General features: G+C 44.7%; 1 protein-coding gene across 2 annotated transcripts in view; it reads left to right on the top strand.

The window, feature by feature from the left end:
- Positions 1 to 16,711, top strand: part of ABLIM1 (actin binding LIM protein 1) — a 262,998-nt gene that overhangs the window by 53,604 nt on the left and 192,683 nt on the right. The window contains exon 1 of one of the 2 annotated variants that reach the window (XM_053668628.1): positions 10,259 to 10,770. The exons of the other annotated variant lie outside the window; for it this stretch is intronic. Within the exon in view, the coding sequence (XP_053524603.1) occupies positions 10,710 to 10,770 (61 nt within the window). The 5' untranslated portion in view covers positions 10,259 to 10,709. Of the gene's footprint in view, positions 1 to 10,258; positions 10,771 to 16,711 lie in introns of those variants that run through there. 2 annotated transcript variants of the gene reach the window in all.

The following is a 16,711-nucleotide window of genomic DNA, read 5'->3' as shown; positions in this document are numbered from 1 at the left end:
AGAGGTTTTCCTGGGACAGCGCCGTAGTTCACACTCACTGGTTTCTGGAGGGTACACAGCTGTCGTGGGATTCTGTCTGTGCCCTCCCCATTTTACATTTTATTCCTAAAGTAATTCTATATTTTCTTGGTATCTATCGCTTTCTGTCTGATTATTAGTTTTTTGCTTTGTTCGAGTCAGTCTTTAAGTAACTTTTTTAAGTAAGGGGACTTGGGTCTGTGTGGGTTTCATGTCTGAAAATGTCTTATTTTGCCCACGGACTTCGTTGTGACCTGGCATAGATGCCCATATTCAAAGCTGTGTTTTCCTTACAACTTGAAAGGTTTTGTTTCACTGTCTTCTGGAGTCCAGGGTGGCTGCCAAATCTGATGGCAGCTTTCTTGGTAACCTGATTTGGTCTCTGATAGCTTTGGAGATCTCCTCCATATCTCAGAGTTCTGAAATTCCACCAGCATATGTCTTGCTGTTTGTTTGTTTTTTTCCTTCATCCTATTCAACTCCTGGTTTGCCCTTTTGGTAGGAAAACCTATGTCTTCCTTCAGGTCTGGAGAATTTTCTTTTCTTGTTTTCTCCCCCTTACTCTCTCTCTTGTCTTTCTGAAGTGGACACTGGACATCCTCCATGTCTCCTAATTCTCCTTTCATATTTTCTGTCTCTTTTTTATTTTGTTCTACCTTCTTGAAGATTTCCTTGGCATTGTCTTCTTAGCCTACTTATTCCATTCATTTTATTTTCATGATCATTTGTAATTTCCCTAACTTTCTTTGTCTCTGATTGCTTCTTTAATGTTCCCCATTTTTATTTCATGGATACAATGTACTCTCAAATACCTTAGAGTATATGAACTAGATTTAGATTTTCACTTAGGTCTTTTTTTGTTGACTGAATTATTTGTTTTCTCTAGAATCACATGTTTACATTTTTATCTTGGTCCTGTTTTGTGCTGTTTGTGTTCCTTAAATGTCTAGTGATTCTTAGGATTTCTACACATGTGTTAATGAATTAATAGAGGGATTACTGAGGGGATTTCTATTTGACAGATTAAGTTTTCCTTCCGTTTCCTTGCTGATGTTGTTCTGCATGCACAGGAGGTCTCTAAAATAGTCGTCAGCCCTGGCTGGTGTAGTTCACTGGGTTGAGAGCCCACCTGTGCACCAAAGGGTTGCTGGTTCGATTCCTAATCAGGGCACATGCCTAGGTTGCAGGCCAGGTCCCCAGTATGGGGCACGCACGAGGCAACCACACACTGATGTTTCTCTCCCTTCTCTTTCTCCCTCCTTTCCCACCTCTAAAAATAAACAAATAAAATCTTTAATAGAATAAAATATAATCATCAATACATTTAATACTATATTGATCCAAAGCATTTTTTTTACCTTAAAGCACTTAGTATATATCAAATGAAATGGCAAAGTGATCTTTTAAAATCACAAGCAAGGAATTTAATATTCATGTGAAAAGGTTCTGAGAACTAAGTTTAAAAACTGATGATGTAAAGAATAGCTAACGTACTGAAACTGAAATTAATTAAGGCAATCTAAATTAATGAGGTTTACTAGACTGAATGATGCACACAGGTTTCCTTTTCAGTGGTAAATGTCACTCTTACTTTGGTCCCGCTCTGTTCCTGTCGTCTCCCGGTTTGGATGCCCATGAACACATTGTGTCTAAATCAGCCTTAGCGGGGTGTGCACGTACCCCGTATGAAGCCGGCCCCTCCCGACATGTCTTCCCAGTGCTGGTTCCCCTCCCTCCCACTCGGTGACATTTGCTGGGGCTGCCGCCCGGGGCTGAGTGGGCCCGCAGGCCGGCTCCTACCTCCTGGCTGTCCTGCTGCCCGGGCCAGCTGTCCAGTTAGCCAGAGCCAGCTCCCAGGACCCATCACCTCACAGCTCAGGAGCATTTGCCCCAGGACACGAGAGGCCTTGGGGCTGCCAGATTCCAGCCCTTCACTGCAGTTTGTACTTTTTAATAACTTCATATCTCTGACTCAGACTGTTTTATAAGTGCCACTTAATTTTTTTTTAATCCACCTCAGAGTGACTTTCCATAAGCTCATGCTGAGTGGGGGCGGGGAAGAATCTAGGACGTGTTGGTGTACAGTGAGCCTGAGAATTACATTTCTCTGATACCACAGGCCAGAAAAAAGAAGGTCTGGCCTGGAACTCCATTCCTTCCCTGCCCCCTCTAGAGTGCTCCAAGTCCTGGGTCTGAGAGATGCAGAGCATTGTGAATTCTCGTCCTTACTGAACGCAGACTGGATGAGAGGGCTCGGCACAGCCCTTGGGCTTAGTGATAGTGGGCGAAAGATCCGCTCCATCCCTGTTATGGGTTGAACTGTGTCCTCCTGACACTCATGCGTTGAAGCCCGACCCCCTAGTGCCTCAGAACATGACTGTGTTTGGAGATGTGGCCTTTAAAGATGTTATTCAGTTAAAACGGGGTCATTAGGGTGGGCCCTAATTTGGTATGACTGGTGTCCTTGTACGACAAGAAATTTGGACATGGGGGAGAGAAATACTAGACATGTGGACACACAGAGGGATGACTGTGGGGCTAAGAAGAAGGTGGCCGTCTGCAAGCCAAGGAGCGAGGCCTCAGAAGCCAAATCTGCTGGCCCCTTGACCTTGGACTTCTAGCCTCCAGAATTGTGAGATAATACATTTCTGTAGATTAAGCCCATCTGGTCTGTGGTGTTTTGTTGTGGCAGCCCTTGAAAACTCATACACAGTCTTGAGTCAACACATTCTGATGCCTCCCTGGCTGCCCTCAGGGACAGAGGAGGGGGGCCTTCCCTGGGACCTGGGCAAGTAGCTCCCATCACTTGTTCTCACACGTGTCTTTGACTTTAGCACAATGGTGCCATCAAGGAAAGACTTTAACTGATCTAGCTGACTTCTTGGCTAATGGACATCAAACTTGGGTAGAGCTCTAGTGAGGGAAATCTGAGAGATTGTAATCAGGAGAATTTCACACTGTGCAAGAATCATATTGTGTAGGATGTTAGCTTGAGATGTGCTGATAAGCACCAGTTGTCATAAAGGAAAGACAATAGAAATCTGGAAGATCTGGTTTGTAAAAAATTCTGGCACTCCAATAAGCTGTTGACGTCTGAGATTAATTAAAATTTGAAGCCCCTTGGTCTGGCGGTACAAACCTGACTGGAGACCCTTCTATATACTCCCCCAATCTCTTCCATGTTACCATCTGCATTTCCAGCCACAGAATTTCTTAATTTGTAAACCTGGAATCCTGATGAATCCGGTTCTGTCCTAAGTCTCGGGTTTTTGACTCTACATGGTTGATTCACTCTCTCTGGCTCTGTTTTCCTTTCCTAAAAGGGACGTAATGACCGCTCCCTGTCTTACAGGGATAGGATTTTGATGTCACAGGCATCAGTTTGAAGAAAGTGAGTGAACCTCAAAAATGCCATTTTTCCCATTCAACTTGGCCTTAAGAAAGTGATGTAGCCTCTCTGAGCTCCTTCATCTATGAAATAGGGATAGTAATACCTACTCAAAGGGGTGTTGTGAGTATTCATTGAGAACACACAGAAAGCACCTTGAGTCAGTCTTTGTGTATTTTAAGAGCCCAGTAAGTGTCAGCTGTTGAAGATGACCGTGACACAGGCATGTTTGGATCACTGATGTTACTAACAAGGGCTGGCTTCCATACTTCAGATGCCCTCTTGAAGGCTGATTCTGTCTCATAAAAGGACAATCTGCTTTAAGACTCAGATTCTTTGAACCCAACATGAAGGCTAATGGAAGGGGTATAGGTTTTAGGATAATGTATGGAGATGTAACCATGCAATGAGGTCTTATTCTTTGGACCTACAATACATACCATGAAGCAGCCTTTCTCCAACTTTATTATGCACATAAATTCCCTGGAGACCTTGTTAAAATCCAGATTCCTGTTCGGTAGGTAGGCCTGTGGGAGGAGTGCCAGGATTCTGTATTTCTAATAAGTTCCCGGTTTGCGGCCATGCAGCTGCCCCAGGTCCGCCCTGAGCAGTGAGGCCCTCGAGTGGCTGGTGGGGCTGACTGTGATCCCAGTTTGTTTGTGAATTCTACTTCCATCCACTGATTGTTATTTTCTGCAGGTTTACATTAAGCTGTAGAACAATTTCATTTTTATATTCCATCTTAAATTGGCAGAGCTCTTGCTACTTTCTTTCCCCTGGCTTCTCTGTCTGGTACTTAAATAAGGTTTGTTTTTTTAAAAAAAAAGTGTACATCTTTAAAAAAAAAATAAGATGTGTTTTTTTTAAAAAATAAGTCACAACAATGATGGTGACTAATATTTATACAGAGATTACTATATACTGGGAGCTGCTAGCTTAAATTCTCACAACTTCTTAAGGTAGATGTTGTAATTATCCCCATCTTATAGGTGAGAAAATAGGCACATATAGCTAAAAATAAATTGCTCAGATCACTCAACTAGTTCTTGGCAACCAGGATCATTTTAAGAGTTTATTTATAGGAGCCTTTGGAAAGCAGAGACTCCAGAGACAGCTAGAATAGTCCACTCCAGTGTACAAGGTTGAGTTTCCCCCATTCTGACTTCTCACATTTTACAGAATGCAGAGCCCACCTTCCGAAAGCAGCAGCTGTAGTTTTCATCCAGAATGAAATCCGACTGAGGGCACGGGCCGGGCCCTCAGTGATCAGTGCCTGGAGTGGCACCTGGGGCCAGACCCCACACAGTGTGCTGAGCTGCGTGGTTCACTAAATGAGACTTGAAGAGCGGAGCTTATAAGGGTGAAGGTTGCAAACAGCAGATGGATCCTGTATAACATCCACAGCCTTTCTTTTGAGTGCAAGTCCAACCAAATATTTTTCTATTGGTTTACATTAAATTTTAGATTTATTTCTTTTGCCTTAAATGGGAAAGGCTTCTGCTACTTCTATGCCTCCTGGACTCTCTTGTCCAGTACTTTTAAAATGTGTGAATTGAGAAGAAGAAGAAAAAGAGCAGCAACAGCCCCTGCACCTGCCATGTTGGCGTGTGGTCAGTGCTGGTGAGAGCCACAGTGGAGGCACCTGAGCACTTCCACGGAGGACTGGGCACGTGTTCCTCGGCACGTGCACTTGGCCATGTGGGGAACGGGTGTGTCCTGGAGCGCTATGACTGGTCGCAACCCTGAGCTGGCCACTCATTCACTCTGGACCTGGAACTTAGTCACTAACTCTCACTTCATTATCCACCTTGCTGACATGAAAGAATTGGATAGGACGGGAAGTTTTCGAAGTATGTGTTTGTTTTTAGCTATGGAATCTTTTTTTAATAAAAATAAAAGCTCATCTGGAAACCGCCCCAATATAAAACATAAGCTGAAATTCTCTGGGTGGGGGGGAAGTTGGGTGCAGCCCAGAGTCAGCTCTCTGCCTCAATCCCTCACCAGTCCCTGAGAAACTTCATTGTTCTGTGTGCTTGAGGACCACGGCACTAGGTCTAAAAGCTCCCTGTAGCTTCCATGCTGTCTGGTGGTCTGCTCAAGGGGTGACAAGGCCATTGTTTGGGAGAGGTATTTCACTGCTAAACACAATTTTGTCCTTCACTTGGGGGTTGGCTCTTAGGAACCCTCAAGAGGTTTAGCAAGGCACTCAGCGTTCGCTAATTTTGAAAGGCTGCGATGCACGCTGGGTTTGATTTTTCCTATCTTTAAAAGTACTTTAAACTAGATTTATCTTCTTGAATTCAGAAAGAGCAGAGAGACTTTTGTTCTGTTTCATTTTTGATTTTTGACTAGGTTTATAAAATTGGGATACATACTCGTATAGTTACTGAGTTACTCGTACAGCCCAGCTCCCCCCGTTGAAGGAAGTCATCCTTTTCTTGGAAGATATGGAAGCTGGAAGCAGGCAGAGACAAGCCATTAAGGTTTTAAAAGTCAACAGGAAAGTCTTTGGAATAATTAGTTTGCATGAAGCCATGAGTAAATGATTGCTTTCATTAGAGACAAAGTATGAATGTTCGACTGTCAATAAATTGTTAACTAGTCAGGGAAATGCAGAAAGTTCCATTAAATGGAAAGGTTCCCAAACGAAGCTGCCGAGGGCATCCCAGTCAGTAACTTGAAGTAGCATTCTCATTTTCATGAAAATGGCCTATTTTCTCTTTCCACGAACTGGGAGTGCAGCTTCCAAAGGGAAGGTGGTGGGCCAGCTTGGCAGTGAGAACCGCCCCCCCCCCCCGAGTGAAAGCTACAGGTGAGATGGAATTGTGCAGTACATTTCCCGGGCAGGTGTGTGTCTTCGGGTGTTCATTTTGCTTTCTTACCCCCTGACAACAACAAATTCCATTGTCTTCTGTGTATGGCAGTCAATAAATAGTACCCCTCATTCTCTGGAGAGGAAGCCATATGTGGATTATTTTGATTTGTTTTGTTTTGTTTATTAAATCCTTACTCAGGGTATGTTTATTGGTTTTAGAGAGACAGAGAGAGGGAGGGAGGAAGAGAAACATCGATTGGTTGCTTTCCAATATGAGGGTCAAACCCACAACCTACGCAGGTGCTGTTCAGGACGATGCTCCAACCAACTGAGCCACTGGACCAGGGCATATGTGGAATATTTTGTAATTGCTGTGGCCATACATTACTCTGGAGCCAACTGGGAATTAGTGTGGAAATTAGAAGAATTTGGACTACAGTAAATCATTATGATTTAATACCCTTCCCCCCACTACAGTCTTCAGTATTTAGGCTTTTTATAAAAAGCATTAGTATTAGGTATACTCTGACTTTTTATACCACTAAACTCCAAAGGCACAGAGATGGCTTTGTCATCTTTGATTTAATGATCTGCTGTGAGCTGTTTCCATGTTCTTTTTTTTTTTTTTTTATAAAGATTTTTTATTTATTTATCTTTAGAGGGGAAGGGAAGGAGAGAGGGAGTGAAACTTTTGGTTGTGAGGGTGTTCTGAGGGAGTTTTAGCATCCTGGGTATGGTCTCTGATTGAGTCTGCTTGTGCCCACGTCCCAGCTGTATCTCTTGTTAGTGGGGTGACCTTGGGCAATTTTTTTAACCTCTGTCTGCCTCAGTTGCCTCATCTTTAAGATGGAAGTGATAGTGGTACTCATCTCAGGGCTTGTAAGAAATCAGGGAGGGAATGTTCTTTCAATGCCCACGGAGAGTGCACCCTCAGTAAATGTGTGCTAAGTATAATAATGAGGCTGTTCTAGTTGTAGTTTATGAAGCTGAGTCATATAGGGACTATATGTAATAGGTGTTACAATTACCTTAGTAAAGGCCATAAAATTTCATTTCTGGTTACAAAAATAATTCCATGGAACCCACTTGGAAATCACAAGCAGAAACTTGATCTAAGAGCACGGAGGTAGTTGTGTGCTGCCAAGGCCACCGTCAAGAGTGTTCTCTTTTTACGTGTATAGTGAATTGCAAGTTCTTTTAGTTCCTGAAATTGATCTTTCCTATGGCATCGCATAGCTGAGCTTGGGTCGGGGCCAAGTGTCTGGGCTTATAACTGAATACCATTGAAACACAAGTTCAAGGGAGATGACAAATCAGTACTTAACTTTTTCCTGTGCCTTTCTAGTTAAGGTCTAGGTTCCTCTTCTTTATGGAATATGACCTTCTCAGAAATTTTATTTTCCCTTCTCCCAATGGGATCATTTTTCTTATGGAATTCAATTTGTTTGAAATTTCCATCAGTTCAGCTTAGTTTGAATGATGAGGCCAGGGCTCTGTGCGTGTTTGGTGACCGATGTCTGCTATTTTCACTCTCGGCCTTGTCATAAATCACATTAGGGCAGGCTGTGTCTCCTTCTCTGTAATTGTGAGCAGACCTAGGCCAGGTCTTTCAGCTCGGCGTGTTGTGAGAGGTGCCACGTGCCTAGAACACGGAACATCTGGGTTACTGGGATGTGACAGCGTCGCGGGGACCACACCTACTATGTTCTGTGTGGCCTTTAAGCAGAAGAGACAGACACTTCAAGCAAATCGAATTCCATGAGAAAAATGATTCCATTGGGAAAGATGAAAACTCAATTTCTTTAAAGGTCCTATTCAATGAGGAAGAAGAACCTAGACCCCCCAGCCAGAATTTTCCTACGTTCCTCTGGCTGTAAGATTTTTCACCTTGGACCCTATGACATAAACGATCTCTCAAATGCCTTTTTGCTCTCCTTCCCTGGAGCAGTGTTGTCCAAACTCTGTTTTGTGGTAAGTTAATATTTTTGCTTTGGTTGGGGGTTTGCTGGTCAAATAAATTTGGTAGTTGCTTCTTACCTCATTCTTTTAAAGAGACAAGGCACACACGCATATTCATGTCCCTGAGAAGACCACAGCTAAGAAACCTGTTTAACGACGTTTCACCAAGCATTTCTCAAATGCAGGTGAATGTGCGATTGAAAGCAATTTTTAACATATTATTATTTCTGGCTGCCAGTTGCCTTCCTGGGCAGAGTTCCGAGGTGCCTGGTTTTGTAAAGCCTTCTCCAGATTCCCCAGGTGACTGAGTCACGTCAGGGGAAGAACACACAGCAGAATCCCTGACTCGCCAATGGCATTGTAGGAGTATCACTACCTTCAGTTAGGAAGCAGTTGCATGTTTTAAACAGTTTGGGTTAAAGTAGTTGGTTTCTGGATTCTAATAAGATTGCCAAAGTAATCATCTCTGGCTCAACTACCAAGTCAAATCTGGGGTCCGTGACTAGGAAGGAAGTACCTTATTGGCTAACTGTTCAGAAAGGCAGTTTCACTATTGGATGGCCTCCCTCTCCCCTCCCCTCCAGGCTGCCTGGCCTCGTCAAAGGCAAGAAACGGGTACAAGTTGCTTTTAAATTAAAATTCTGAATTAGCCCCAGAAAGTAGCTCCAGTACTACACGTGGTCCCCTCTTCCCCCTCTCCTTTCAAATCAGGTACGAATCGTAATCTCAGATTCGAGGGAGTCAGAAAAACTGGTGCCCACTACATTCAAAATGAAGGCTAATGGGATTTTTTAAAAAAATGCAACTCTAAAAGACTTCTGTTCTACCCTTATGTTAAGAACCCCGAGACACTAACAAAAAACATGAGGACCAAAACAGGGAATTACTGTCATGAGAATGCTAGGCATTAGGCATAATCAGAAGATTTCAGTAGATGCAAGGGGCCTTTGGCAGCAGCGAGCACCTGACAGCCCTGCAGAGGCCAAGCATTTTATCAACAAGAGCTCCAGCCCTGTGTCTGGCGCCTGGAGCTTCGGCCAAGTCAGGAGGACGTTATCAGGGGCAGAACCTTCCAGGCAGGGGCCCAGGCTAGGGAAAGGGAGGATGGGGTGACCCGTGAGTCTGGCTGTCCCCAGAGCCATTTCAAAACAGAACAAAACCAGAAAGCCACCTAGACAGAAAGACAGTAAGCTGGGAATGTTCAATTAGTCAAACTTTACATTTAAGCGATGTGATTGTATAGTCTTTCAATAGGGAGATTGTGGGCACCCTGGCTGGCGTGGCTCAGTGGATTGAGCACCAGCCTCTGAACTGAAAGGTCACAGGTTCGATTCCCAGTTAGGGCACATGCCTGAGATATGGGCCAGGTCCCAGGCTGGGGGCATGAGAGAGGCAACAAAGTCAATGTATCTCTTGCACACTGATGTTTCTCTATTTCTCCCTCTCTTCTCCTCTCTCTAAAGGTAAATAAATAAAATCTTTATTTAAAAAAGAGATTGTGGGCTTTATATTAATTTTTCAGAATGGGTGCTAAGGTGTATGTCTCTATTGCAGGAATTTAATGATCACACTTAAAACAATTATGCCAGTTTCTGCCTACTCTTAGCCAATAATGCACCTGTCTGATGCTGGCAATATTTGTCCCAAGTACCTTTCCCCATTTAAACAGTGTTTTTTTTAATGTTTCCAATTTTCAGAACCCCCTGTGTTCAAAAATAACTGGGAGAAAAATTGTCCTGTGGGTGGTGGGTGATCCTGCTCCAGGTCAGGGCATTACTGACTAAAGGGAAAAAATGCCCCTTTCCTGAGCCTTTCCGGCCAAGGTCATTGTTTTCAGACAGCCAGTCCCGGATATAAAAGGGCTCCGAGTCCACGACTTGTCTCATAGCAGCGTTTTGTCAGGAGCAACATCAAAAGCACCATGAACAGTCAGGCTGACACTAAAAGACGCCTCCCCGACTTACAGCGTTTTTATTAAATCCTAGTATTTAAAAAGATCATAAAAAAGCCCATCTGGTGAGATGGTAATTCATTAAGTAGAAAGAGGAGGCAGATCTTGGGAAGATCGAACCTTTTCTTTCTTTCATATGTTTGAGTTACTGTGAAATGACAGTGACCAAAATCTGCATTCTAGATGGTACAGAGTGGAGAAAAGCCTGAGGAACATTCTGGACCTGTTTCGACTGTGGCTTCCCAGGAGGGACCGTTTTCTGCTGGTGTGTCAGAAACTGATGCCTTCTTAGGAGGGGGTCTTCAGAATTGGTGGGAGACAGAGTGAGGCAGAGAATAAGGGTTTGAGGATTCTCTACATGAGGAAGGAGCTAGAATCATGCAGGAAACTCCTCATTCTTCCTGAGCGGCTGAGACACACCCTCTGGGTGGCACACCCCTTGCTGGAGTCTAACTCGGCCCACAAACTCCTGGGAGGAGAGCCAGGGTCCAGCCAAGCCTCCGCTTTGAGGAGTGGATGCTGTCCTGCCGTGCACCAGCCACCTAGGGAAGAAATCCTGAAGTCTCAGAGTTGTGTGCATGTCGGTAACCCGGGGACCGGCTGAGCTCATGGACCCTGATCCCGTCGTCGGAGACCCAGGTTTGGCTGTCCCTTGAGTAAACTTGTGTTTGTGCCATCTGGCAGAGACCATGTCTTTAAAGGTGGAGAGAGATGCGGGGCCTTTCCTATTGGCTAAATTAATTCTGTGCTTGTTATAGTATGTTAACACTGTGATATATTTATGTGCATGCTACATATTTGCATAAAATCATATCTTATATATCAGCATACTTACGAATGTCATGCATATTATGAGATTTTGAAATCGACATGCCCGTTTTGTAGCAGGAGTTGAGCTACATTAAATTGAATGTAGGCGGGTGGGTCTGTGGGAGCACTTTAAAGGGAGCCCTCGGTGACGGGGGGGGGGGGGAGAACAGTTGGGATCCCATTTCTGTTCACCCGCTCTTTTTCTATCACCCCCCCACCCCCACCCCCTGGTTTTCATGACATTACCTGTGTTCACAAAGCTTCACTGTGAATTCCTTCATTCCCCTTTATGATGCAGTTTAAGTCTCCCTGGGCGGGGCGTGCCGGGTGCTTTGTTTAACTTTGGATGCTGCCCCTAGAAATGCATCCCCTACCATGCAGCCCCCACCATTGTGTTTGATGGGCAGGTTCGTTCCCTGGTGGGGCTGACCGGCTTCGGGAGTGGCCGGGCGCCTCCTGCTCAGGTCCCCTGGGACCGGCAGCCAACACCACGGCCTCAGAGGCAGCGCAACACAATCTTGCTGGCTGCCCCATTGAAACCGGCAGACTGTGTCCATTCATGCTGCTGCCTTTGATACTAGACCCCTAACGCTGAGAGATAGTAACTTGTTTTGGTTTCTGGAGAGTACGCTGGTGGGCAGTTCCACGTCAGGCGGACGCACTGTGTTCCCTCCCGCCTTCACTTCCGAGTGTCTGGTCTTCTCAGTTTACCAGGCGGGACCTCCAGGGAGCTCGGGTCCCCGTCCCACCCAGAACGGGCGGGACCGAGAGCCTCAGTGTGCTGTAATTCACATGTGCGCACTTGTCGGGAGGCACAGAGGAGCTGGAGGTTGGCACACTCCGTAGCTGATGAATAATTCATGGTGGCTTCGCGTGCCATAACATCTTCTCCTGCAAAGGGACATTATTTTAAAAGACGGTGCTGTTTGAAGAATTCTGGAAATGTGCTTTCGTATTCATTGATCCACCTTAGTCATTCACTGGGATGACAAAAGTTGACAATCATCAGAATAATAAAACTTGAAGCTGACCGTGGCCGGGTGTGGTCAGTTAGCCAAGGACTCTGCCCCAAGTTCTCCCTCCCCCATTCTTTCCAGGGTGCAACGCCACCGGATATTTACAGGAGGCCTCTAGACTCTTGGACACTCTCTGGGCTCTCCTGGAAGACAGAATCTGGATTGTTATGGCAACACTGTGCATATTAATTAGTATTGATGTGTTACCGATATTTTGAGTTTGGAAACTGTGATTCAGTGGCTTTCACTAACTGAAAAGGGTCTGAGAGAGAAAATTAGAATACCTAAAGATGAGGTTTCTATTTGAATAAGTGTGAAGCACTCTGTTTTCCTTCCACTATAAAAAGAGTAGGTTTTCATTTTGATTTCCAGGAAGGATAGCGCAGGGTTTGGAAAATCTCACATGACAGAGAGATGATATGTAAGCAGAGTAAGTCATCTGGCTTGTGTGTCTATACTAATATGCACAGGATATTTAGTGGTTGAAGTGGAGAGATAAGACATTTCACTTCTTTTCTCTGTTTTTCACTATTCCTTGGTGTATTTTTAAGGTATTTGAAGTCTTTCCGCTCGCTGCCGGCTGGACCCACAGAAAGGGCATGCATTCCTGGAACACTCAGCAGTCCACTTGAATCTCAGTCATCATGAAACTGGAAGTTGGCAAATTAGTCTGAGATTTAAAAACAGGCACACCTGTTGTCCGAAACTTAAGGAATAAGTTGCTCTGCATTGTTTTAAAAGTGCTCTCTCTAAGGAATATTGACCATATCTTTTAATTATCTTTTTTTTAAATAGGAGGCTATTTTGAAAGGATATATAATGTTTGACCACGCTTAAATTTTGGTTCTCATTGTCATAGCTGGGCCCCTGAAACTTTAAAGCAACGGCACTTTCACCGGCTCAAAGGTCCCTGTTTAACAACAGAGACTGCATCCTCCGGCCCTCCCTCTCCTGGCACGCCCAGGGCAGGACCCAGTTCGATGGCTGTTGGTGTAAGACTTCCATACAGAGATCTGCTACCTGCAGCTCGAGAGGGCGTGCTTAGAGCCAGTGTCTGTGTGCAAGTAATTAATCAAGGCATACGAGATCCCCAGCCTTCTCCTTCATATTGAAGTCTAACTGCTGACATGTACTTCTGCATCATTGATGTATTTTAAGGGTTGGAGTGATAGTTAGGGTATTCATTCAGAATATTGGAATTTAGCAAGACCTGTCTCTAAAGGCCACTCGTTTCCACACTGGGGCGGGGTGGGGTAATGCAACATGCCGATCAGCACTTTGTAGGTTTCATGCGAGAGAGTGGACAGGTTTTTCCGCTTTAACAGGCAGTCACAGCTGCGGCTGCAAATGAGTTCTGCCAAGGTCAGCGACCAGTGGGTCAATTAGAGCGTGACATTGCAGGGACACGCCCGAGGACCACTGAGCATCGGGTGCGAGTAGAACGGTTAACAGAGTGGAACAGGCCTTCAGAGGGCCTGTCCGAGTCCCCCCTCCCCGACAGTCCACTTTCTCAGGTCCCTGCTCCCTCCCTGCCTGTGACCACCCCAAGGTTCCTTGAATATCTGAAGGAACTAGAAGCTCCCCAGGCCCAGAACCATTCTCCTTTGTAATGGGGTGGGCACCATACCTCACTGACATGTGAATTGAAGTGGTTTAGAGACTCAGGTGAGGTGGGCTACACAGTGCTCTTAGAGAAATATCACCGTACGTGGGCTGCTGCTATTTAATGGGGAGCGCACCTGCGTTAACTATTTTAAATGGTTTAAATGGTCTGCTCTCCCCATGTTTCATACATAAGGTGTTTCTGGCTGTGTGAACGCTCACGTGCACACCTGTGTGAATATAACCATTTAATTAGCCACTTTAGGGCTCTGGACATCACCCATGTCTTTTTTATTTTTATTATTTTTATTAGTTTTGTTTTACCTTAAAGTCCCTCCCACTGCCATAGTCTGCCTCCAGTTGGCAGCTTCCTTAGGAAGGGTGCGCTGATGTGTATCGAGCCCTCCCTGGACTTGGCATTGGAGCCGTTCATTAACGTTCTGTTATCGTTAATTTGCTAAGCACCTTTTAGCAAGTGGCAGGCACTGAGCTAGGTACTGTGTGGAATAAATGTCTGTCATTTGGAATCTATAATCTTGGAAGGACCCGTGGCATGTATGTGCCAAAGATGTGCTGGGCAACTCACCGACACGAGAAATCAGTAAGGGCTTGGCGAGGAGGGTGGGGAGCGGCTGCAGTCAGGAGGGTGGGACGCTGGCTAGGGAAGACCTGGGGGCTACTTGAGGTATTGGTGGCCCAACCGGCTTCAAGGGGCACGTGCTGACCACAGGTCACTTGGAAGCAGCACGGGGGAGGGATCCTGTGGTCCTCAGGAGCTGTCTCTGCCCCTCCTCCCTGACAGAGCCACATTGGTGGGGATTTATTTTCCCCTGTCTAAAGTGACTGTTCTTTGGTGAATTTCAAAGGTATTTTCTTCCAATAGAAGTGGTAGTTGTAGACTTCCAGAAGGAAAGCGTGTTCCTTCCAAATACAACGTTAAGGTCTTGAGCCCTAGAGACAGAGATTTGGTTCGCATCTCAGCTTTGATACCTACTCGCCATGTAACCTTGGGTGAGTGCCTTGATTTCACTAAGCCTCAGTGTGCACATCTATAAAATGGAGCTAGCAGTACTGCCTGCTTTATATGGCTGTGAGGGTTCACCGAGGATGTCTCTAGTGCCTGTGGCACGGTGCCTCCCACGCAGTAATGAATGGGGCATTATAATTAGCCATTATCATTCTACTTGGGAAATCCAGATGTTTCTGAAATATTTATATGGTCATATAGTGGTTGGGATCCAAGGCCTGGATGCTAGTTTGATGGTTTTATTTTAATGTGTATATTTAATTGTCTTTATTTTTTATATACAATAATGGCAGAAGAAGCTTTTTAAAAAATTTAATTTATTGTTGCTCAGTTATAGTTGTCTGCATTCACCCCCTCCACTCCCCACCAACCCCAGCCAAACCCACCTCCCTCCCTTGCTTTCACCCCTCCCACACCCTTGGCTTTGTCCATGTGTCCTTTATAGTTGTTCCTGAAAACCCTTGCCCCCATTATCCCCTCCCACCTCCCCTCTGGTTACTGTCAGATTGTTCTTAATGTCTGGTTTTATTCTGCTTGCTTTTTTCTTTGAAGAAGATTTTATTGTAAAAATTTCAAACAATGTATGAAAGGCAAAACACTCCCCTTGACCACCATTCAAGTCTAGGAAGTAACTACTCGCACTGGTTTTATTTTCACTGATGTATGTTCCTAGTTTTAAAAGTCAAGTGGCATCTTCTCCCAGGGGTAGGAGACCAAGGAATAAGGGCCAAGGCTTCTAGAGTTTTTCTGTCCTGACTTCCTAGGATGACTGAAACTGTGGCGTTTCTGTTACAGAAAGTGGAATGTGCTAAAGAATGCTTTTCTAAGTGGGACTTTTACCTTCTTATTGTTCATGATCAAATAAACTTGCTGTCTATGGATATTAATATTTCTAATTTGATCTGTTTGGGGGAAATAATTAATAGTGCTCAGGAGAGATCTGGTAAGCCCCTAGAACAAGAGTCAGTAAGCTTTTTCTGTAAAGAGCCAGATGGTAAAATTCTGGGTATCATGGAATATATCATTCTGTGGTACCACTGCTACTGTCCCTCCCTCCCTCCCTCTCTTTCTAATTCTTTAAAAATAAAAACAGCCCTGGCTGGTGTAGCTCAGTGGATTGAGCATGGGCCTGCAAACCAGAGGGTTGAGGTTCCATTCCCAGTCAGAGCACATGCCTGGGTTGCAGGCCAGTTCCCAGCAGGGGGCGCATGAGAGGCAACCACACATTAATGTTTCCCTCTCTCCTTCCCTTCCCCTTTAAAGATAAATAAATAAAACCTAAAAAAAACAAACCCCAAAACAAACAAAAACAAGCCCACTCTTAGCTTGGAGTAAGACAAAAATGAGTGTGAAATGAATGGTTAGAAAAAAATGGTTCAAGTGCTTGAGATGACTATTTTTTTCTTCCTGGCTTAATCATCCACCAGACCGCAGGCCATGTGAGGGAGGAAATGGTCCAACCTGTTCATCACGGTACATCAGTATCTTCCAAGGACAGTGCCTGACACATAGCAGACACTCAATAGAGATGCAATGAATGAAAAGAAAAAGTCAAATAGTGTTATAAGGCTTATTTAGAAATCGAGAAGTTCCTTGACCCATCTGCCCCCTCCTAAGTGCAACTCTTTGTTCATCCGTTTCAATGGTTTCTTCTGATACCCAAGACATTAGGGTTATTATTTTTTAGATATTTTATTTATTTATTTTTAGAGAGGGGAAGGGAGGGAGAGAGGGAGTGAAACATCAATGTGTGGTTGCCTCTCATGCGCCCCCTACTTGGGACCTGGTCCCACAACCCAGGCATATGTCCTGACTGGGTATCAAACTGGTGACCTTTTGGTTTGCAGGCTGGCACTCGAACCACTGAGCCACACAAGCCAGGGTACATTATGGTTGTTAAAGCTTTAAAGTGCATTTCTAGACTTTGCACTTTAGACATTATCTATTGTGAAGAATGTTGAAGAGTTAAATCCTGACCGTTTGCAGTTAATCAATAGATAATGCCTACAATGGGGAAAAATATCAAGAGATGGCCATATACATATCTTATTCAGACAGAGGGATTTACCCCTCATCAGTGCCAGGGCAAACAGCTAAAAAGAGTTGAAAGAGGTTGCCTTCTCTC

This window comes from Artibeus jamaicensis, unplaced genomic scaffold, assembly GCF_021234435.1.
Source record: "Artibeus jamaicensis isolate MK-2021 breed Jamaican fruit bat unplaced genomic scaffold, CSHL_Jam_final contig_490, whole genome shotgun sequence".
NCBI classification, from domain to species: domain Eukaryota; kingdom Metazoa; phylum Chordata; class Mammalia; order Chiroptera; family Phyllostomidae; genus Artibeus; species Artibeus jamaicensis.
The sequence above is the reverse complement of the archived record's forward strand: the minus strand, read 5'-3'. Positions and strand labels throughout refer to the sequence as shown.